General features: G+C 46.7%; 1 protein-coding gene across 3 annotated transcripts; it reads left to right on the top strand.

Moving 5' to 3' along the window:
- The first annotated feature begins 2,372 nt into the window (after nucleotides 1-2,372).
- On the top strand, nucleotides 2,373-22,348 carry Ces4a (carboxylesterase 4A). 3 transcript variants are annotated; one of them, XM_005076250.2, is made up of 14 exons: nucleotides 2,373-2,555; nucleotides 8,554-8,755; nucleotides 14,479-14,620; nucleotides 14,705-14,838; nucleotides 15,078-15,231; nucleotides 17,633-17,737; nucleotides 17,817-17,921; nucleotides 18,057-18,095; nucleotides 18,620-18,760; nucleotides 19,182-19,262; nucleotides 19,631-19,787; nucleotides 20,417-20,548; nucleotides 20,722-20,794; nucleotides 21,674-22,348. In XM_005076250.2, the coding sequence occupies exons 1-14, from the start codon at nucleotides 2,477-2,479 to the stop codon at nucleotides 21,822-21,824; spliced, it is 1,695 nt and encodes a 564-aa protein (XP_005076307.1). In that variant the 5' UTR covers nucleotides 2,373-2,476; the 3' UTR covers nucleotides 21,825-22,348. The 3 variants fall into 3 exon arrangements, with proteins under 3 accessions (XP_005076307.1, XP_040592576.1, XP_040592577.1); XM_040736642.1 differs by lacking the exons at nucleotides 20,417-20,548; nucleotides 20,722-20,794; XM_040736643.1 differs by lacking the exons at nucleotides 2,373-2,555; nucleotides 8,554-8,755; nucleotides 20,417-20,548; nucleotides 20,722-20,794 and having other exon boundaries at nucleotides 14,485-14,620; nucleotides 14,705-14,858; nucleotides 15,077-15,231.
- Nucleotides 22,349-23,438: the final 1,090 nt, after the last annotated feature.

The raw sequence follows: 23,438 nt of genomic DNA, 5'->3' as shown, positions 1-23,438 counted from the left end.
CTGTGTGTATGTGTGTGTGAGGATGCCAGATCCCCTAGAACTGGAGTTACACAGTTGTGAACAACATGTGGGTGCTGGGAATTGAACCGGGGTCCTCTGGAAGAGCAGTCAGTGCTCCTAACCACTGGGTGTCTCTCCAGCCCCTTAGCACTATTCCTATGTGGATTTTGAAGGCAGAGAAAAAGTGGTTCTGAGAATCTGGTGATTTACCCAAGGTCACACAGTGACAGAGCTTCGGTTCAAAGCTGGGCAGCCTAGCAAGGATGTTGCAGAAGCTTATGAAACACGTTATTCCCAACCCTGGAGCACGTGCTTTCTGTCACTGTCCTGTCTCCTCTCTCTGTTCCTTTCTGGTAGTGTGGGAGTAAGGATGTTGTCAACAAGGCCTTAAGAGACTCCGACTGTCAACAAGTTTTTGTGTATTTTGGATGGTCTCTCAGATCCAATTTCTCAGTCAAAGGACATAGGCAATTTTCAGGTTCTTGCTCCATGTTGTCTCACTTGAGGAAATACTGTGTCATTTGCATGCTTGCTCTCAGATGAGATACCATCTTAGCCAATAGCATGGGTGTGGTAGAGAGGAGATGCTTCCATAACTTCTGAGACCCCAAATTCTCGTATACAAGTCACATCAGCACATAGAACTTTCTAGAAAATTGGCAGTGAGTATGGACATGATTCCCAGGCCCCAGGGCCAGCCAAGGATTGTTATGGGAGGAACTGGGAGATTGTCTCAGGAGATGGTGCCTTGCTACAAATCCTCACCCCACTCCTTCCCTGCAAGCCCATGGGAGTCGTGTGTGTGTGTGTGTGTGTGTGTGTGTGTGTGTGTGTGGTGTACATGCCTGTGCATGTGTACGTGTGTGTGTGTGTGTGTGTGTATGTGTGTGTGTGTGTGTGTGCCTGGGCCATGGTGCACACTTAGAGGTCAGTAAACAACCTGATGTGTCTGTCTCTGCCTTACTCCTTGTTTGAGAGGGGCTCTATGTGTTGGCTTTCCCTGATGCATACACCTTCTGAGCTGATCCGTGACTTTCCCAGATTCTCCTGTTTCTGCCTCACATCTTGCTCTAGTAGCACTGGGATTATAGGCACACGCTGCCACACCCAGCTTTACATGGATTCTGATCCTCATGCTTGTGTGGCAAGTACTTTACCTACTAATCATCTCCCCAGACTCATTTTCTTTTCTTTCCCTTCTTCTTCTTCTTCTTCTTTTTTTTTTCAAGACAGGATTTCTCCACATAGCCTTGGCTGTCCTGGAACTCCTAGAACTCATTCTGTAGACCAGGCTGGCCTTGAACTCACAGAGATCCAACTGCCACTGCCTCCCAAGTGCTGGTATTAAAGGTGTGTGCTACCACCTCCAGACTTGGGAAATCATTCTTAAAGAAACATAGGACAGAACAATATTGCCCACCAAGGAGGAGCTTGTCCAGTCCAAAGCCTGATACCAGCCAATAGGATACTGTAGCCTAATATTGTGATGGTTAGCAGACTGTAGCCAAGTGGGTTATATCCAACCTAAGAGATGGTTCCCGTGTTGGCCCTATAGGCAATAGTCACTGTGAGTCTGTCTCAAGACTTCCACAGAGGAGCATGGAGCCTAATCAATGATGATTGGACAGTGAACTCCATATTACTGAGGATGGAGGAAAAGCCACAAGAATGGGAAACGTGGGTAAGGATCCCAAATAAAGGATATTTCTGAGAACTCACTGAACAGGCTTTGGAAGAAATAGTCAGGGGGTGGTGGTGGTGGCACACACCTTTAATTCTAGCACTTGGGAGGCAGAGGCAGGCAGATCTCTGTGAGTTCAAGGCCAGCTCCTACAGCTCCAAATACGAGACCAGATCTCCCTTTCCTAGCTGGTCCCACAAGATTAGGTCTTTCCCTGGGAGCCCGTCAGTTCAGTCACTACCCTGGTCTCACCAAGTGACCCTTCTCATGGTTGCCTTTAGGTCTAGACTCCAGCTGGAACCTAAGACTGGGGTCCTCCCCACACTGACTACCTGTCCCTGACACAGTCCGACCTATGACGATGCTGCCTGAGAAACCTGGGTAGAGCAGCATATGCTGGACTCTGCACACAGCACAGGCAATCAGGGAGGCCAAGAGCTCTTAAATGCACAGGGAGGACATCCGGACGCTGAGGGACCCATCAACCCGTGTTCTGCTCCAGTCTTGGCACATACTCAATTCGTGAAGCTTGACTCGAGCTAGCCAAACTTTAAGCCATTGCCAAATGAGCAAACTGGGCAGGGATTGCAGGCAAGCCCGTTTGGTCGAAGAGCCAAAACCATATAGTATGACCTGTCACCCCAAAGAGGAGGGACAAGACTCCACATCTGGTGAGAAGCTGGTCATAACTCCTCCAGCCCCAGCCCCTGGTGATGGGAATCAAGAAGATAAAAGCCGAACCTTCCGGTGCTTGAACACTGCAGTCACAGCTCCCTTCTGCCCCCATAAGTGCCCATGGCAGAAGCTGGCTGGACCATGAAGTGGACTCTGGGCTTGAGCCTCACCCTGTGCCTGGTAGACCAGATGGCCTTAGGTAAGTCCTTCATCCCTCTGAGGGGTGACAGCACCAGCTCAGCCTCTTCTGGACAGTGGGGCTTAGACATGGTCTAGGCAGATGGAAAGCAGTGTTTCAGAGCACTCATGTGCTACCAGTTAGAAGTCTGAGCAAATCATTTGTCCTCTCTGAGCCCCATGACTGCTCTGAAAAGTGGGGACTGTGTCTCCTACCTCCTGGGATCAGTGAGGGACCTGAGAACATGCCATGTCCACGTCCCTTCTTCTGACCTTTACTCACTCCTTCCTGCCTTCTTTCTTCGAAGAAGAGTCCCACTTCTGCCTCCCCTGTCCTACAAGGCCTCTTTACTATCTGTACCTTTCTCCTCAATGTCCTCTTTCTAAAATTAATGTTATCCTCTGAACTGTGAAAACAAAATAACACATTAACAACCATTTGTTAGGTGTTAGATATACATACAGCAAAACGACATATCTAAACTATATGATTATATGTATAACTATATGTAGTTATATGGTGTGTGTGTGTGTGTGTGTGTGTGTGTGTGTGTGTGTGTTCCTGCTCGTGTATGCCACAACACACTTGTGGAAGCCAGAGAACAAATTGCAAGAGTCAGTTTTCGCCTTCTACCAAATGGATCCCAGAGATCAAACTCAAGTCATTAGGCTTCCCAGCAAGCACCCTTATCCACTGAACCATCTTCCTGGCTACCGTTTAATACTCTGCTTATTTTTTCCCTTAAATTCTTATGGTAGGCAGTGTATTGCTTAAGTTTATATTTACTTTGCTTAATTCATGGATATTAATGAGGCTCTGGCATCCACTGAAGTTAAAATCAGTCTTTGCTTTCATGAAGTGGCCCATCAGAAGCTAGAGATGTTACAGATCCTGATCAGGATGTAACGTGTGTGTAACTAGCATCATGTAGAATTGTACAAGTGGGCATTTTGCTGTGTACATATCTTAGACTTCAATAAACTGTTGTTAATGTATTATGTTTTCATCGTTCATTTTCAAAAAATACATCTTGTTTAAAGAGAAATCACTTAATCAAAGCATATGAACATTTTATGGCTCCTTGCATACTTTTTAAAAATTTATTTATTTAATATGTATGCAGTGTTCTGCCTGATGAGGGCACCAGATCATAGATGGTTATAAACCACCATGTGGTTTCTGGGAATTGAACTCAGGTTCTCTGGAAGAGCAGCCAGTGCTCTTAGCCTCTGAGCCATCTCTCCAGCCCCCCCCCCCTTGTATGTTTTTCCAAGTTGTTTTTCCAAGGTGTTACATCAATTTGTCCTTCACCAACAATACGTGAATGTTCTTTTCACTGTATCATTTCCAGAATTTGGGTGCCATAACTTGTTAATTTTTCAGGTGTCATCTGTAACTCTAGGCCTTAATAGTACTTTATGGATACGAGTAAGGTGGATATTGGTGATTTAAAACAATTTGAATTAAAAATTTTAAGTGTGTGTGTGCACACACACGAGTGAGCGCAGGAGGGAGGATACAGTTATAGGTATGCACACATGCGTGCCCACAGAGACCAGAGGCACCTCATCTCCTGGAGTTACTTAAAGATGATTGTGAGCCTCCTGTGATAGTTGCTGGGAAGAGAAGTGTTCTTAATCGCTGAGACCTCTTTCCATTCCCGGGAAAACTGATTTTTATTTCATATAGTTGCTTGTGGGGTTTTTCATTTTTGCTTTTTCCCCCCCAGATAAGGTCTCACTGCATTGCCTTGGTCCTGAACTCTGTGTGTGTGTGTGTGTGTGTGTGTGTGTGTGTGTGTGTGTGTGTGTGTGTAAATGCAGGCTCAGGAGACAATCTTGAGTGGATGTCAGTCTTTCTGCCTTGTTTGACACAGGGTCTCTTTGTTGTTTCTTGTCCCCAGCTTGGTATCCCAGTCTAGCTGACCCAAGAGATTCAATCAATTCTCCAGTTTCCACTTCCCCTCTCCCTGTAAGAGCAGTGAGATTAGACACCTGTGCTATGCATTCAGCTTGTATGTGGGTTCCAAGGAATAAAACTGTGGTCTGGCCCTGCACTCAAGCACCATCTCCCCAGCCTTGAACTTGTGATCCTCCTGCCTCTGCCTCCCAAGTGCCTGATTGCAGGTGTGCCACCCCGCCTGGTTTGGAATATTGTTTTCATAAATGCGTCTGTCCTCTCTCTGGATAACAGAGCAGTCATTGAACTTCCCATGTTGCTCTTGTTCAGCAGTCTAGAAGAACTCTACCATGTGGTTGTGACTGACTCCCCAGACCGGGGAGTTGAAAAAACATCACGGTTTACAGCAGTCATGAGACATTCTCTATGTGTTGTGGGACACGTTACACAAACCTTTGAGTTTATTTCCACATGTCTATAGAAAGAATTGGGGAACCAGAGTGATGGTACACATCTATCATGCCAGATTGTAGAAGGCTGAGACCAGAGGATCATGAAGGCTGTTTGTGTGTGCATGCATATGTTTGTGGTGTGTGTGAACACATGAATACAGATATGGCCATGCAAATAGAAGCCAGAGAATGACATTGGGTGTCCTGTTCTATCTTTTGTTTTCCTTTGAGATGAGGTCTCTCACTGAATGTGGAATGTGTCATTTTTTGGGAAGGCTCACTGGCTAGCAAGGCCCAGAAAGGATTGTGAGTTCAAGGTCAGTTTGGGCTACAATAAATAGCAAGACCTTGTCTCAGAAACAAAAATAAAAGCAAAATTCTACTGGGCAGTGCTGACACATGCCTTTCATTCCAGCACTAGGGAGACAGAGGCAGGGAGATCTGTGTGAGTTTAAGGCCAGCCTTATCCACAAAGTAAGTTCCAGAACAGGCTCCAAAGCTGCACAGAGCAACTCTGTCTAAAAAAAAAAACAAGCCAGGTGGTGGTGGTGGTCACCTTTAATCCCAGCACTTGGGAGGCAGAGACAGGGGGCTCTCTGTGAGTCGAGGCCAGTCTGGTCTACAGAGTGAGTTCCAGGACAGCTAGGGCTGTTACACAGAAAAACCCTGTCTCAAAACACCAAAGTACAAAAATATCAAAAATCCAGGCATGGTGGTATACACCTTTAATCCCAGCACTTGTGAGGCAGAAGGCCTAGGAATCTGGTTTATATTGGATTTTTTTAAAACAAGGCCTTGAACTTATGTAGCCAAGGATGATCTTCAATGCATGATCTTCCTGCACTAGGATTTCTAGTGTGTGCTACCTTACCTGGCTTGGGAATCCATTTCCTTTCTTCTTTCTTTCTTTCCTTTCTTTTTATTTTGGCTTCAATTTCTAAATGATTCTGATACATGGCTAGGATAAGTAACAACTTAGATGGCATTTGCTTTCTGTCACTTTACTGAATGAACTACAAGGAACAAGAACAAAGAGCAATTCTGTTTTGATAAGGGAGGAGAGAGAGAAACCAAGAGGGCACTTAGAAAGGAACAATGGACGTGAGGCCTTGCCAGCACTTGGCAGTAGAAGTGGGGCAGGAGAAGAGCCTGGAAGAGGAGGAGTACTCTTAGGCAAAGGCTATATTCAACCTGGCCTATTTCATATCTATTCCAAAAGTTGCCTGTGGTGTGAGTGTGCTTGCAGTGTGTGTGTGTGTGTGTGTGTGTGTGTGTCCACTTGTATGCATATGGGATAGCCCCTGTAAGCATGCATTTGTGTGTTTCTCATGCATGCCTCTGTATTATAAATCTGCAAGGGTGCATCGATGCAAATGTGTACGAGTAAGAATGTGGATAGATAATTCCAACCATCCCAGAAATGAACCAGGCAGGGGCTGGGGAAGTGACTCAGTCAGTAAAATGTCTTCTTCATTAAGTGTGAGGACCTGAGTTTGGATGCCAGAGCCGATATGAAAAGCTGTGGGGTGCATGGCTGTAACCGCAGTGCTGAAGGAAAAGCAGGCGGGTCCCTGGGGCTTGCTGGCCACCCAGTCCAGTCACTCAGTAAACTCAAGGCTCAGTGAGAAACCCCGTTTCAAAACTAAGATAAACAAGTGTGGAAGACACCAGAAATCAACCACTATCCTAAGCAGGTGGGTCCCTGGGGCTTGCTGGCCACCCAGTCTAGTCACTCAGTAAACTCAAGGCTCAATGAGAAACCCTGTTTCAAAAATAAGATAAACAATTGCAGAAGACACCAGAAATCAACCACTATCCTCCGTATGCATGTGTACAAACACCACCACGGGCACATTTATATGGACACAAAGACATACATACACACCACAGAGGGAGACAAGCAAATGAAAAAGAAACTGATCAAAAAACTAATTAAACAAATCAGCAACCAGGAAAGAAAAGGTGTAGCCATGTTCATATCAAACAGAAGTTAAAATAAATGCCCCTTTCAGCCCTGCATGGTGGCTCTTGCCTTTAATACCAGCACTTAGGAGGCAGAAGCAGGTGGACCTCTGTGAGTTCAAGGCCAGCCTGATCTACATAAGGAGTTCCAGAACACTCAGGGCTACATTATAGAGAGAACTTGTCTTCTTTTTTTTCTTTCCCTTCTCTCTCTCTCTCTCTCTCTCTCTCTCCCTCTCTCTCTCCCCGTTTCTTAGTTGCTGTTGCTGTTGTTTTTGTTTTTTGAGACAGGGTTTCTCTGTGTGGCTTTGGAACCTGTCCTGGAGCTCACTTTGTGGAACCAGGCTGACCTTGACCTCACAGAGATCCATCTGACTCTGGCTCCCAAGTACTGGGATTAAAGGCATGAGCCAACACCACGTGGCCGAGACTTTGTCTTAAATAACTAAATAAATAAACAAACAAATAAATGTCCCTTTAAATGACACAAAGAGAAATGTGTTATATAACAGACATGAACTTTTATGTACTTACCAGCATGACTTTGAAATCTTAAATAATGAAGAAAATCCTCATAGACGTACAAGAGAAATAAATACACAATTGTTATTTTTAAACTTCCAGGAGTTTTTAATTGTTGTTCTAAGATACAGCACTAGTCCGAGGAGGTGGCTTAGTGGGTAAAACACTTGCTGCATGATCATGAGGACCAGAATTCAGATCCCCAGAACCCATTTAAAACACTGGATGGTTTTGCCTGCAATCCCAACCCAGAGCCAGGAATCCCTGGAGCAAGCTATCTAATCAGACTAACCAAAACAACAAGCTCTGGTCTTGGTGACAGATGGTAGAAACGGTAGAAAATAGTCAACTAAGATCCCTGATGTTAACCTCAAGTTTCAGTATGCACAAGCACATATGTGCACCTACACACCACATGCATGCACTTACACACATGAATGCACACATACACTAAAAAGTAGTAGTTGCAGCTTGAAAGATGGCTCAGCAGTTAAGAGCATTGGCTGCTCTTCCAAAGGACTTGGATCCAATTCCCAGCACCCACATGGTGGCTCACAACTGTCTGTGACTCCAGCTCCAGGGAATCAAACAGCCTCGCACAGACATGAATGCAGACATAAAATAAAATTAAATGAAAGTCCTTTTTTTTTAAGTAGTGATTGAGAGCTGGGGAGATGGCTCAGCAAAGAAGCCAGATTCAATTCCCAGCACCCACATGGCAGTTCACAGATGTCTGTAACTCCAGTTTTAGAGAAATGGATGCCCTGTTCAGCATGTGATACAAAGATGTACATGCACACAAAACACTCACAAACATAGGATTTTTAAGTATCCAAATAATAGTGCATTGGTTGATTATATATATATATTTATATCATATATATACCTGTGTGTGTGTGTGTGTCTGTGTGTGTGTGTGTGTGTGTGTATGTGCATATATAGCAGCAGCAGCAGCTACCCAGGCCTGGTAGCACACTCCTGTAATCCCAGCATTTGGAAGGCTGAGGCAGAAGGGTGATGGGTTCAAAACCCACCTGAGTTATGTAGTGAGACTCTGGAGAGAGGTGGGGAAAGAGAGAAGGGAGGGCAAGGCCAAGTTGAATAGATCCCGTGGCAGATGTACCAGAATTCCATCTGTGGCTGACAATAATGAGACAGGATGACAGTCCCTCTTCTCTTCCCAGGGGCTTTGCACACCAACGAACCTCTTGTGGTCACCAAACATGGGATCCTACAAGGAAAGCAAACACATGTGGGAAACATAACCATCCAAGTCTTCCTGGGAGTCCCCTTCTCCAAACCTCCCGTGGGTGCCCGCAGGTTTGCTCCTCCGGAGCCCCTGCAGCCCTGGAACGGCATCAGAGATGCCACCACCTACCCACCTTCGTAAGTGCCAGAGGATTGCGGGCTGGTAGATGAGCAGACCTGATGAGTAGGGTGGACCAGTGCCTAAAATAACTCACTAGAAACACAGTGTGTGACCACAGCAAACCTGAGGCCCATTCTTGGCCTCAGTTTCCAAACCTATGTAATGAGGAAATTAGACCAAATGGCATTTAAGGCACTGATTGTACTGTTTGTTTTCTCGTGAGGGAGCTCTGGACAAGAGAAATGTGGTCACTGGCTGTGCCACAGGGCCTTCTAGGAAACTGGACTTCCCAAATGCCTCCCACCTCCAGTTCTCATTCACACCCCAGGCATACGAATGATGGGCTCCTGCTTTATAACAAACCCACGCGGTACTGTCAGCCACGCCCTGAAGAGGGCGCTCCAAGATGGGAACCACAAGGACTGTTGGAGCTTTCAGGGTCTGGTGTCTTGCTGCCACCTACAGCCTTTGCATAACAAAACTTGAACAAGCCCTGGATTTGGCAGTTAAGTCAAAACAAGTGTATTTACTGTTTATTTAGACTACTGAATAATCAACTGAACATAACATTGTGTGGCAATCATTAACAATGTTTATCATCAGCACAGGGTTTAAAACCTGGGTGCCAAATGATATGTTTTTAAAAAGCCTTATAACTCCCACTTGAATGTCTATTTGTTAGGAAGAGTTCCACTGTTAGGACATGATCAGCCACAGGCCAAAGGTTGTTCTCCATGCCAACAACCATGGGAGAGGTACAGGTTCAATCTCAATAGATAGATAGATCAAGCCCCAGACATTCTGACCATTCTCTGGTTGTTATTTGGAATCCCTGTTGTCAGAACATGGTATGACCATTATCTGAAACTTGAAGGTGAGGTTTGGGGGTGAGTGTGCCCATTGTATACACATGTGGGTGTCAGTCATTGGAACTTGATATAAGCTGTCAGAACAAGAGATGTTTAGACACCAGGATGTAGTGTCGCATGCCTTTAATTCCAGTACTCAGGAGGCAGAGGCAGGTTGATCCCTGAGTTCGAGATCAGTCTGGTCTATAGAGTGAGTTCCAGCACAGCCAAGGCTGTTGCACAGAGAAATCTTGTCTCACACACACGCAGAGAGAGAGAGAGAGAGAGAGAGAGAGAGAGAGAGAGAGAGAGAGAGAGGTTTAGAACTTAGAGAGTCAAGTATAAGAATGTAAGAATGTGTGGATTACTTAGACCATTCTAGAGGACAACAATTAAGGGAGAGAGAAATGATGGCTTCCCCGTAGAAGTCATTGGATTCTAAATTTATTTCAAAGGAAAAGATAATAGTATTTTCTGGAGAACTGGATATGAGTCACATGAGAAAAAAAAGAAGAATTTAATATAATGACTACATTTTTGTTCAAGAACTAAGGGTGCCATGTCCCAAAATGGTGAACACTAGGACAACAGCAGGTTTGGGCAAAATAAGAGAAAATTCATTAGACTATCAAGCAGGTTGGCACACATCGATAATCCCAGTAACTAGAAGGTTGAGCAAGAAGATCAGGAGTTCAAAGTCAGCAAGTTTGAGGGTACCCTAGGCTATTTAAGACCATATCTCTAAGAAAAGAGAGGAGAGCCAGGTTTTCTGGCTCGCCTTTAATGCCAGCACTTGGGAAGCAGAGGTCAGGCAGATCTCTATGAGTCTGGGGCCACCCTACTCTATATACTGACTTCCAGGCTAGCTAAGGCTACATAGTGAGACCTTGTCTCAAAGATAAATAAACAACAACAGTAATAATAAAAATAATAAAGTTTGGGACTGGATAAATGACTCAGGATTTAAGATCACTGACTGCTCTTCCAGAGGACCTGTGTTAGATCCTTGGTACCCATACGGAGGCTCACAGCCTGTCTGAATTCCAGTTCCAGGAGGATCCAATCCTCTTCTTCTGGTCTCTGCAGGCATCGCACACACACGGTGCACACACACATATGCAGGCAAAACACCTATACGCATAATATAAAAATAAATAAAACCCCCAAAAGTTTTTAAAGAAAAAGGAGAACCTGTGCTTCATAGCAATTTCAAGGCTAGTCTGGGCTATAAAGTGAGACATGGTCTCAAAAAAGCAAAAAAGAAAAGAGAGAGCTAAGAGAGATAGAAACTTGAGCTCTCTTGTGCTTAGACCTGGGTCAGCAGGAGGATCCATCAGGGACACAGGGGGAAGAGCTGGAGAGCAGGATGGTATAGAAACTGGAGAGGGAATGCTGCTCAACAAAGGGCGGAGCACTTGGTCATCCACATTGAGGATCACTCCGGTGACCATGACAGGAGTGACTTTGACGATGTGATGGGGACAGAAATCTCAGCTGTTTTTAACTCCAGTTCTTGACTATAGCTGCCAGCAAGAAATCAAGCAAGGAGGGAGGGAGGGGCCTGTAGAAATGGCTCGGCAGTTAAGAACACTTGCTGCTCTTGCAGAAGACCAGGGTTCCATTCTCTGCACATGGCAGCTTACAACCATCTTTAGCTCCAGTTCCAAAGATTTAAGCACCCTCTTCTGGCCTTCACAGGCACAAGGCACAAACTTGATGCACTTACATAGAAGCAAAACACTTCCACACATAAAATAAAAATTCATCTTTTTCTTTAAGTTAAGCAAGGGACTGTCAAGATAACTCAGCGAGTAAAATTATTGCTTTTCAAGCATGAGGACCTGAGTTTGGTCCCCATCAACCATGAAAGAACATGGAAGTGTGTGCTTGTAATCCTAGCACTGGGGAGGTAGAGACAGAAGGATCCCTGGGGTTCACTGACCAGCCAGTCTGGCCTAATTGATGAACTCCAGGCAATGAGAGACCCTGTTTTAAAGTAGTCAGATGGTATTTCTGAGGATGTCATCAAAGGTTAACCTCTGGCATCCAAATGCATATTCACGAATATGCACATTCACTTGTACATACACACCTGCATGCATGCATACAAACGTACACACACACTCACACACACACTTTTTTTTTCAAAAAGGAAGAGGGCCAGTGATAGGGCTCAGCAAATAAAGGTTCTTGCCACCAAGCTTGATGACCTGAGTTCCATCCCTAGGACCTACAAGGTAGAAGGAAAGAACTGATTCCCAAAAGGCCCTCTGACTTCCATACATACACCATGACACAAACAAATAGATAAATGTAATTTTAAAATTAGTAAAAGGAGAAAAAGAAGTCAAACAGAAGTATTGCCTGGGGCTGGAGAAATGACTCAGTGGTTAAGAGCACTGGCTGCTCTTCCAGTGGTCCTGAGTTCAATTCCCAGCAACCACATGGTGGCTCACAACCATCTGTAATGATATCTGGTGACCTCTTCTGGCCTGCAGTCATATATGCAGACAGAATGCTGCATACATAATAAATAAATAAGTTTTTAGAAAAAAGATGGAGAGGGAGGAGAAGGAGAGGGAGAAGGAGAAGAAGGAGGAGGAGGAGGAGGAGGAGGAGGAGGAGGAAGAAGAAGAAGAAGAAGAAGAAGAAGAAGAAGAAGAAGAAGAAGAAGAAGAAGAAGAAGAAGAAGAAGAAGAGTTGTTGCCTAGAAATAGAGCCCCTGCCTACCATTCACAAGAACCTGGATTTGATCCTGGCACTACAAATTTTCAAAGGAGGGGGAAGTAAAGCAAAGATCAAAGGCAGAGCTATGAAGCCAGGCATAGTGATACAAGTCTGTAATCCAAGCACTTGGGAGATGGAAGTAGGAGGGTCAAGTGTTCAAGATCAACCTCAACTACATGGTAAGTTCAAGACCATCCTGGGTTACATGAGACCCTGTCTCAGAAGGAAGGAAGGGAGGGAGGGAGGGAGGAAGGAAGGAAGGAAGGAAGGAAGGAAGGAAGGAAGGAAGGAAGGAAGGAAGATATATACTGCTTGCTGGTGACCTTTGAAGAAAGAGGCCAGGTGAGTTAGGATACGATTGGCTGGAGTTTATCCTGATGCTGGGGAAATGGACTTAATTAGTAAAAACACTTGCCTCACAAGTATGAGGTCTTAAGTTCAGGCCCCAGAACCCACATTAAAAAGCCAAGAGCCTAGGCAAGAATTTGTAATGTCAGTACTGGGGCAACAGAAACAAGAAGATCCCTTTGGCTCACTAGTCAGCCAGTCTCAACTACTCAGCCAGAATCAAGTCATTGAGAGACCAGCCTTTTTAAAAAATGAATGACAACAGAGATTTTTCTCTGGCCTTCACGCACATGCATTGACCTGTACACACAAACACAAAAGAAAAAAATGGAAGTGTGACCTTGTAGGAAGAGATCTCGGATGGCTGCTAATAAAGGTGATTGGGAGATGATAGTTGGGATAAGGCAGGTTGAAAAGCTGTGGGAAGGACATATGAAAAAGGGAAAGGGAAGGTAGCCTGGGACAAGAGGAGAACTAAAAGGAGGAACAGGCAGATAGGGATTCCAATCAAGTAAGGCCAGCCCCAGACTTGTAAGAATAGCCATTCCAGCAGCGGAGAGGAGGGAGGTGGCCATATAACCCATACTCTTCAAATACTCTGTAAGTCCACACGGTGCTTGACTGAGTGCTAGGACATGCTGTCATTGTACATTCAAAGAGTGGTTGAGTCACCCAGAAGAGAAACAATTAATTGAAATAATTTCGACCAGCACTACAGTCAAGAGTGGAGAAAGGTTTGCAGGACACAGATGGAGTGCCCGTAAGAGGGGATACCACTTGAGTTGACCTTAAACAGAAGTAGGAGATTGCTGGGCAAGAAGGAAAGCATTTGGCAGAAGTCAGAGAGGCACAAGGGCTTGGAAATCAGAGGCAAGCGACCATGTCTATGAGGAACAAAGGATGGCTGGTGAGATGACTGGATGGAAAGGAGGGTCTAAGTCAGACTGAGGGTGTGTGAACTTTTTCCTCTGAAGGCAGTAGAGAGCTGGGGAAATTGGTTTTGGGGAGGTGGATCCTTCCATGGTAGCTAAGGCTACCCAGAATAGCCTTGATTCCAGGTGTCAGCCACTATGGCTCACAAGGAAGTCTTGGGTTTTTTTGTTGTTGTTGTTTTGGTGTTTTTTTTTTAAGATTTTATTTATTTTGTATACAGTGTTCTGTCTGCATGTATGCCTTCAGGCCAGAAGAGGGCATTAGATCTCATTACAGATGGTTGTGAGCCACTATGTGGTTGCTGGGAATTGAACTCAAGACCTCTGGAAGAGCAGTCAGTGCTCTTAACCTCCAAGCCATCTCTCCAGCCCCCACAAGGAAGATTTTAAAGAGGGCAGTGCCATGGTCCACATTATGTCTTACTTTGTTTTTAATCACTTTTATCAATGTCCTCCGAAGAACAAGTTAGAGAACTGTCAAGAGGTTGGGGCTGTATGTGGTCAGACCACAGATCTGATGGTCTTGACAAACAGTGGCCCTGTGTTTGGAGTGGAGAAACATGTTCTAGGGCTCCTCAGCCTGCTTGGGAGATAAAAGAGTCTGGGACACCCAAGTTTCGACCTTGATCTCACTGGCCATCTCCAACAAGAACAAAGACTACCCGGGCTAAGCAGTGAAGGGCAAAACACATGGTAGAAGACAGGATGGATTCTAGGGAGACCTGCCTGCCTCATGGCCCTAGACCTGACCACTGGTGACAGACTCCAGGAGGCATGCATGCAGAGCCCGCCAGGCTTTTGTCTTAGGTTGTCCTCCATCACTGCTGACTCCGGGATTTAAAGTATTCTCTTCACTGCCAATCCAAATTCACTGCATGCCCACAGGTGCCTTCAGGAAACCTGGGGCCAGATAACTTCCATGTACTTAAACACGCGGAAACAGTATGAGTGGCTGCACTTCAGTGAGGACTGTCTCTACATGAACGTTTATGCTCCAGTGCTCGCGCCTGGGGACCCGCTGCTGCCGGTGAGTACCATGTTTTCCACCACCCGCCATTCCCCTCTACTACCCTACAGCCAAACTCAGACTCTGGAGACCTTTCTTGCCCAGGTGATGGTTTGGTTCCCTGGAGGCGCCTTCCTCGTCGGCTCTGCTTCCACCTACGAAGGCTCAGAGTTGGCCGCCCGCGAGAAAGTGGTGCTGGTGTTTTTGCAGTACAGGCTGGGCATCCTGGGCTTCTTCAGGTGGGCCTTGGACCAGGGGCGGGGTTTTCACCTACCTGTCGGAGGCACAGAAGGCGGGGACTGGCGGAAGGGGTGTGGTCCGTGGGCGGAGCCTAGTGAAGAGGGTAGTTCGAGCTGTAGAGACCCTGGATACTGTCTCACGAGTGAGTCTAAGGAAGGCTTAGGTAGGGAGCTTTGGCAGCTCTCTGAATCCTGACCATCGAAGTTTGAAACACTGACTATGACTCTCGTGTGCCTAGCACGGGCGACAGCCACGCCCGCGGGAACTGGGGGCTGCTAGACCAGATAGCGGCTCTGCACTGGGTTCAGGAGAACATCGAGACCTTTGGAGGAGACCCGGACAGTGTAACACTATTTGGCCAGTCGGCGGGAGCCATGAGCGTCTCAGGACTGGTGAGTGCGATTTCTATTGGACCAGTAGAGACACCGGCCAGCATGTTCCCACACTGCACAGGAACATGTGCAGAACCTGTGTGTCCACAAACCTGCCAAGGATACCATTCACGTCAAGGGCACAGACGCTCACAGCCAAGGGTACTTTCTCTTCAAGAATAGTACCCATCGAGGCCGTTGAGATGACTCAGTGGGTTGCCAACCAGGCTGATGACCAGAGTTCAGTTCCTAGAGCTCACAAGGTGGAACTGGCTCCTGCGACTTGTCATCTGACCAGATTTCTGCCATACACACTAAAATGATTTTCTTGAAAAGGAAAAAAGAGTAACAGTGATGAGGAATCCAAGTTCCAGCAATGAAAGGGTAAGGCACTGTGGGTGCCTACCACCCCTTGCTTCCCTCAGAGCCCTTGCTTCTAAACAGAGGTCAGCATTTACCTTCTGGACAGGGCTGTCACGTCTGCTGCGCGGCCTGTGTCCGAGAACGTGCGGAGGGTGTCGGGGATTGACAACACAGAGACTCGTTCAATGATGTAAAGAAAACTTTAAACAGGCTCCAAAAAGGTTCAAGAAAACCTCCTAAGAAAAGCTCCCACCAGAGAAGCTTCTGCTCTCTCCTCTATCCTGGCTGGTTCTGCTCTGACACCAGAGGTGGATGTGTGTGGGTTTTTTGAAGGTGCGGTTAGTCTTTGGACAAGGTCGAGGTGAGGGCGGTTTCCTTGGGAAGGCCTTTTCCAGGAACTTATTGTATCGTTTTTAGTAAACATGTTTTTACTAAACATTGTCTTACAGCTGCCTACTCCCAGGCAGAAGGGGAAGTGGGTCTCTGCTCAAGGTCTGGTGTTCCCACACAGGGCTAGTGACAGCCTGTGTCTGGAAGTCAGGGCCCTGTATCGGAGACTTCACAGGGGTGGCGGTGAGCAGGAATCACATCAAGTATGCTCATGAGGGCCACAGTAGTAATAAGGCTCAAACACCTGAACACTTTCTGTGTGACTATGTGTATTACTTTATCTAATTCCCCCAGCGTTGTGGTTCTAAAATTTGAGGGGATGGAAGATTCACAGCTAACCTTATCTTCATAGTAAATTTGAAACCAGCATGGACTATATGTAACACACACACACACACACACACACAAAGTCCAAAGAGACAGGCAGATCTGATCTGTGATTCCAACATTCCAGAGGCAGACCTGAAATGCCTAGCCAGCCTGAGCTACACAGCAAGGCCCTCCCTGTCCAAAACTAACAAGTCAATTGGCAATAATAATTACAACAGTAAGTCCAAGTAGAAAAGCACTGTCTTCATGTCACAGATGAAACCCCGGTGCACAGACAAGTGAAGCATCTCTTCTTCAGTGTACTAGACAGCCTGGACAAGGCTTTTCTGTGTGGTTTGGTTTGGCTTGGATATTTTTGTTGTTGTTTGTTGACACTGGGTCTCACTCTGCTTCCCTTGCTGGCCTCAGACTTGGTGTTTAACCAAGCTAGTCTGGAATTTGCTATGTAGACAAGGTTGGTCTCAAACTTGTGGCTTGCAGCCATCCTCCTAAGAGCAGGGACAGATTTGAATCAGGGAAGTGATAAGAGCAGCTGTCTCTCGGTCTTCTGCATGGAACTGAGCTAGAAATAAGCAGAAATTCCAACTTGGAGGCCCAGTTGGGAGATGAAGGAGCAGGGTTTGTCCCAGAGGAGACAATGAGGGTAGGAAGGCTGGAGAATAAAGGATGGTTGCTGAGTGATTCCCAAGGCCAAATGGTCAGGACTGGAATGGCTACATGTGGCAGAGGGCAGAGAAGGGACAGCCCCCAAGCTGGGTGGATAATGTCAAAAAAGGAGGTTCTACACAGTTGGAGATTAACTAGAACAGGTTTAAGACACATCAGTTCTGAGGCATCCAAAGATATAACTTCTCTAAAATAGCTGTTAGCATGGGTAATTGGAGGTGTGACTATGGGTCCCACTTGCCCTCACTTATAACCTGTAGCAGAGAAAGACACCCCCCCCTTATGCATATCCTCAGGTCAACTCTGAGGCCTCTAGAACCCACTACATAACCGGGCGTTGGTGACACACGCCTTTAATCCCAGCACTCGGGAGGCAGAGGCAGGTGGATCTCTGTGAGTTCGAGGCCAGCCTGGTCTACAGAGCTAGTTCCAGGACAGCCTCCAAAACCACAGAGAAACCCTGCCTCGATTGTAGGGATTGGAAACAGAACTACACTTTGGTCTATGTAGTGGAAGATGCTGGCTTTAAGTCTAGGATTCCAGCCTAAGACCCATGGCTCCCTCCAAGATGCTCATCTCTCAGGCTACTCAGAAATGGTTAGGCAGGCACCCAAAACAACTCAGTTGGCCCTATTTGTGGATCTCATGGGTGTTCTGTTTCCAATCCCTACAGCTGATGTCACCCCTAGCCCAAGGTCTATTCCATCGGGCCATTTCCCAGAGTGGCACTGCGATACTGAAAGCCTTCATCACCCCTGATCCATTGAAGGCAGCCAAGGTGGGCATCACTTCTCTCCCAGGACTCAGTAAGAGGGAGGAAAGATGGAGGCATCCCTGTATACCTCTTCTCTCTACAGAAGATTGCTGACATGGCTGGCTGCAACCACAATAACACAAGGATCATGGTAGAGTGTCTGAGGGCTCTATCAGAGGATGAAATGATGCATGTTTCCAAGAGGATGGTAGGTAGAACATTCCAGTTGTCTTCTCTACCAGCCTGTGTACTACATCCACCCATAAATACTTCCCCAGGGGACCTGTCTCTGGAGCACATTGGGGGGTTTCTTTTCATTCTTATCTTCTTTTCTCCTTTATAGGCATTTTTTCATGCCAACCTCCAGAAAGATCCAAAAGATGTGAGTAAAGCAGTGGCCTGCAATTTGAGTGTTTATTGAATACCTACTGTGTGCCAGGTCCTTGGGATATTTGAAGAACCATGCAGGCCAGATTCCTTTCCCTAGTAGAACTGATACCCCATTCGAGAGAAAGATGATAGGCCCTATAAAAAAGTAAATTATTCAGCTTTCCAGAAGGCCATAGCAACAAGAGAAGGGGTCAGACATGGTGGAAGATGTGTAACTTTAAATAGAATGGATAATGCATGCCTCATTGAAATGATATTTTGTAAGGATTTTCATAAGGAATGACCTATGTGGATGCCTGGAGCAAGCATCTAAAGTCTGAGTAGCTGGTCCTGTCTGTCCTGGCCCCTCCCAATGCTCAACTTCCTAAGCATCATTATGCGCAATCTCAGTCTTTACCAAAAGAGCTTAAGCTTGAGCAACTCCTGAGACAGACCTGATGAGCTGAGCACCCAAGTCACAAAGGTCCCCAGAGGTTATGTGGGATGACTAGCTGGAAAATGCCCCTGGCCTTGCAGATTATATGGTTCCTGAGCCCTGTGGTGGATGGTGTGGTGTTCCCAGAGGACCCTGTGGTGCTCCTGACCCGCGGGCAGGTTATACCTGTGCCCTACCTTCTAGGTGTCAACAGCATGGAGTTCCAGTGGACCTTGCCTTTTGTGAGTGGATGGGAAAGGTGCTCACTCAGTGGGTTTGCAAAGGGGTACCCCTTGGATAGTTTTTGGCTACCAAGTTAGATCTCAGAGACCCCACTAAGGATGCAGAAGTTACCTGTATGCTCTGTTCAGGGAAAGCTGGTCAGGGATAATGGAGGGGAATTGGGAGCAGTGTAATCAACCCCTGAACCTGCAAACAACTATACACCTTAGGGGCCTCCTACACTGCCTGGGTCAGGGCAAATGCTGTAGCTCAAGACGGGCCCTTCCAGCTCTGCTTCAACTCAGAACCAGGTGGCAATGACAGACAGTGAGCAGGAAAGGTTGTTGGTCTTTCTTGGGCTATGTCTTGTCTGAGAATTCTGCATGCAGACAGGTCAGCGCTCAGACCTGATTCATCCCTGGGTCTTTTTCTTGCGAGCAGCTCATGAAGCTCCAGCTAACTCAGCGTGCAATGAACAAAAGATACTTCACTAAAATGCTCTGGAGTTCCAGCACCCTTCTGGTGAGGTGGGGGGGGGTCTCATGGTTTGGGTTCTTTAGTGTGAACAGGACTAAACACCACACACTCTTCTTTTAAAATGTAGGACCTGCTCCTGGGACAGGGTGGGATCATTCTTGGAGAGCCCTAAAGGAGTTTGGCATGAGATGGTTGCTGATGGGCAAAGTCTCCGAGGCACCCTTAGGGTCATAGACGGCAGTTCTCTCATGGCAAAAGTGGGGGGGGTAAGAATCAATCAAGATGGAGACCATCCTAGAAATCCCATTCCCAAAAGTCCTGGAGAGCTGAGGCTAGGTGCAAGCCAATGGCGTACCCACCCATGGCCTAGCTGCCATAGCAGGCCTCAGGGTAGGTCTTGCATCCTGGCCCAGAATATCACGAAGGAACAGGTCCCACTGGTGGTGAAGGAGTACGTGAATGACGCTGCCGATAAGCTTGACTGGAAGACAGTCCGAAACCACCTGATAGACCTAGTTGGAGATGCTACCTTTGTGTACACCACACTTCAAGCCGCACGCTACCACCGGGGTATGGGTCTCCTAAGGGTAACCGCACTGCTCCCCTGCCCTATCCAGCTGAGCTGCTTCCAGCTGGGGTCACCAGCTTTTCCCCTGCCCGCTTCATAGTTTGGGCCAGTATAGGACTCCAAGAGGCCACAGAGAAGGCAGCAAGCCAGAAGAAGAGCTGTTCATTAGGGATGAGGGCAGAGCCTCAGCCACCTGGAGGAGAAAGCTGGGGTGGCAGAGGTTAAGAAGATGGGCTTAAGAGCAACTTGAAAGGTGTACTGACTGGGTTTGGGGGATATGAGAATGAGAGGTCAAAGGTGAGGCTGGAAAGGTCAGCCATTAAAAGCCCTTAAATACCATGTCCAGAACAGAAAGCTCAAAACAAGGAAGAAGACAGCTTCCATGATCCTTGCCATAAGCTTGTCAATTGGGGTGTAGTGTCCCCAACTCTGCAGACGAGGAACTGCAGCTCAGAGTGTTTGAGTGACAGCATGCTGATGGCTAGTGTGGGCAGGATTCTAACTTGCTCCATGACTGGAGAGCTGGAGGCCTGCCTGATACCGGTGGGTGGGACACGTTGGGTATATAGATGGGGATATAGCTTAGGTGGAGGCTCTGCCTGCAGCCCTCACCCATTTCATTTATTCACAGATGCTGGTTTCCCTGTCTATCTGTACGAGTTCAAGCACCATGCTCCTTCACACATAATTATCAAACCTCGACATGATGGGGCAGACCACGGAGACGAGCTTTCCTATATCTTCGGAAGCCCTTTCTCCAAAGGTCCTAATGCCCTACCTGACACCTAGCTTCTCCACCATGTATAAAGACTCAAACGTCCATTGGCTGACCACAGGGAACTATCTAGTTTCTAGTGTGGAATGTATTCCCAAATGCAGAGTGGGAGGCTGGTACCCCCAGCTCTCTCCAAATACCACATCCTTTTCTGCCTCCAGGCTCATCCACTGGTGAGGAAAAGGAATTCAGTCTCCAGATGATGAAATACTGGGCCAACTTTGCCCGCACTGGGTGAGTCTAGCCCCTTACACAGATAAACAATAGTCGACCCACAGGAACTAGACAGTCAAGCCTGGGTCCTTCTCCTTGTCAGTCATGGGGTCCTAAATGTCCCTAGAACGTCCCTTCTGTCCCATGATGCACACTCAACATTCATTCATCCAATAGTATCTCACTGATGTTCTCCTTTGTATCTGACCCTAGCACTGGAAGATGGGGTTTAAAAAATGCCATAAGCATGTGGTATGTCCTCCTCACCCCACCATATGAAAACCAAATTCCAAACAGGCACATTGGGAGCTGTCCCCCTGGGAGCATCACGGATGGATCTGGTCCTATTTGAGTGACAGGGGTGGCTTCATGTGGAAGTGACACTTGAACTGAACTTTGGGTCCCCTATGCATATTTTCCTAGCCCCACCTTCCTCCCCCCATCATCTTGTGACACTAGAGGAGTTGTTCTGAAATATCATCTAACCAAGTTACTCACTTGCTTAAAACCCTTGCTCATGTTCTCAGCGTGAAACTCCATTCCCTCAGCTTATTGTGACAAGCCAAGAACTTTTCCTATGTCATCATCATTCCCTTTGCACACCCATCCTCTTTATATTCACCTTTATATCTTACCTAACCTTGTACTTCCTGGAAGCTCACTTCTCCCACTTCCTCCCTGGGACTTGCTATGCAACCTATGCTGGCCTTGAACTCACAACTCACCTTCCTCTGCCTCCCCGGTGCTAGGATTCTAAGTGTTCACCATCACACCTAGCTCTCCTACTCTTTCATAAAGAGCTGTCCAAGCATCATTGTCACAAAGCCTCCTTGGATCTCAGCTTCAGAGGGACGAGCTGAATAAAAAGGAGTGACAAGAATCTCTTTCCACCTTGGTTAGGGACCCCAATGGCAGAAAGCTGCCCTACTGGCCACGCTTTGACAAGGATGAAAAGTACCTGCAGTTGGATTTCGATACAAGCATCGGTGTGAAGCTCAAAGAGAAAAAGATGGCTTTCTGGAGAAGGCTGCGCCAGCCTCAGGGAACCTAGAAGCAGCAGCTACACTGAGAGTGGCCAAGCAAGAGGGAACTATCCTACCGTCCTGCCTCAAGGAGATTGGCCCCGATACATATGAGGACAGCAGTCCTATCCATTGAATGTAGGACCTGTAGAAGCCCGCAGCTGCCTTCAGGCTATAGCTGGAGCCCTAGCCCATGGTTTGGGGCTTAGCACCACCTGTCCAGCCTGACATCCCGTGACACTCCGTTTCTCACCGTCTAAACCAGGCCAGGGCCTTTGATCACACTGTGCTGTGCTCTCCCAACCTCAGCCTCAGGATAATCTCTTCTCTCCCCTTTCCAAGTCCTCTTACCCTTTATGATGTATTTGCAGCCCCCTCTTACGCAAAGTTCACACAGCTGTCACTTTCTGTCATTGCACCCTGCTATCATTGATCATCTATCCTTTTTAGCCTGCCTGCTCTGCTGGCCTTGAGGCCCCAAACAATCTATTCATTACAAGGCGCAAAACTTTGATGACTTGGTGTCTGTTCACCTACCCACACTCATCTCCAAAGTCTGTCCCTAGGGATAATGGTCAATAAAAGTGTGTTCTTTTGATCCTCAATTTCTCTCTCTGTGTGTAAAATGATTGGGTGAAATAGATGTTATCTCAGTGTGAGCCCTCAGAATAATAAAATATTGCTACTTGCTGCTTCTTGGGCTGTACTTGCTAGAGGGGCTGAAACAAAGTCATTTAGACTGCAAAACATTTGGCTAGTGCCAGCTGTGGTAGTTTCTAAAGGGGGTAGCCCCCTTCGGAGTCAGCACAGACACACCCAGACACCAAATTCTCAGCACAGAAGAGATTATTACCCCAGAGCGGCAAAGGAGGAGGGGCTTCAAAGGCAGGCATGAAGCAGCAACTGCAGGAAGCAAGGAGGTGTTTTTCTCCTTTGTTTGCTTATTGGTTGTTTTTTGTTTTTGTTTGTTTATTGGTTGCTTGGTTGGTTAGTTGGTTTTTCAAGACAGGATTTCTCTGTGTAGCCCTGGCTGTCCTGGAACTTTCTCTGTAGACCAGACTGGCCTCAAGATCAAAGAGATTCGCCTGTTTCTGTCTCCCCAGGGCTGGGATTAAAGGCGTGTGCCACCACCAGGCAGGAGTGGGCTTTTAAGGAGAAAAAGGGGGAGTCTACTAGGGCAAGTTAATAAATCCTAATTGGATATGTTAGCCAAATAATGAATTTTGATTGTTGGATCTTAGTATTCTGTCTCAGGAATGAGTCAGTGACTAAATAAGGGGATGGACCTTGGGGAGTAGCATTAGGAATGCAATCTAACAGTTTTTTAGCAAGGGCGAGCATGTGTGCCATGCTCTGGCCTACTAGAGTCCTTCAGTAGTGAACACCTGTAATCTCAGCATTTGAAAAGTAAGAAAGGAGAATCCAGGTGTTCAAGGTCATCTTCAACCACACAGAGTTTGAGTCCAGCCTAGAAGACATAAGACTCCATCTCAAAAATAACAACAAAACAGAAAGAAAGAAAAATGTGGCTTGTTCCTTCTCTATCTCAAGTGTATCACTCCTCTCCCCCAAGGATATTAGGACACCACAAGTCATGCTCGCAACCATTTAGGTCTAACCCTTCCAGCCTCCTCACTCTCCTG

This window comes from Mesocricetus auratus, unplaced genomic scaffold (assembly GCF_017639785.1).
Source record: "Mesocricetus auratus isolate SY011 unplaced genomic scaffold, BCM_Maur_2.0 Super-Scaffold_100062, whole genome shotgun sequence".
NCBI lineage: Eukaryota > Metazoa > Chordata > Mammalia > Rodentia > Cricetidae > Mesocricetus > Mesocricetus auratus.
The sequence above is the reverse complement of the archived record's forward strand: the minus strand, read 5'-3'. Positions and strand labels throughout refer to the sequence as shown.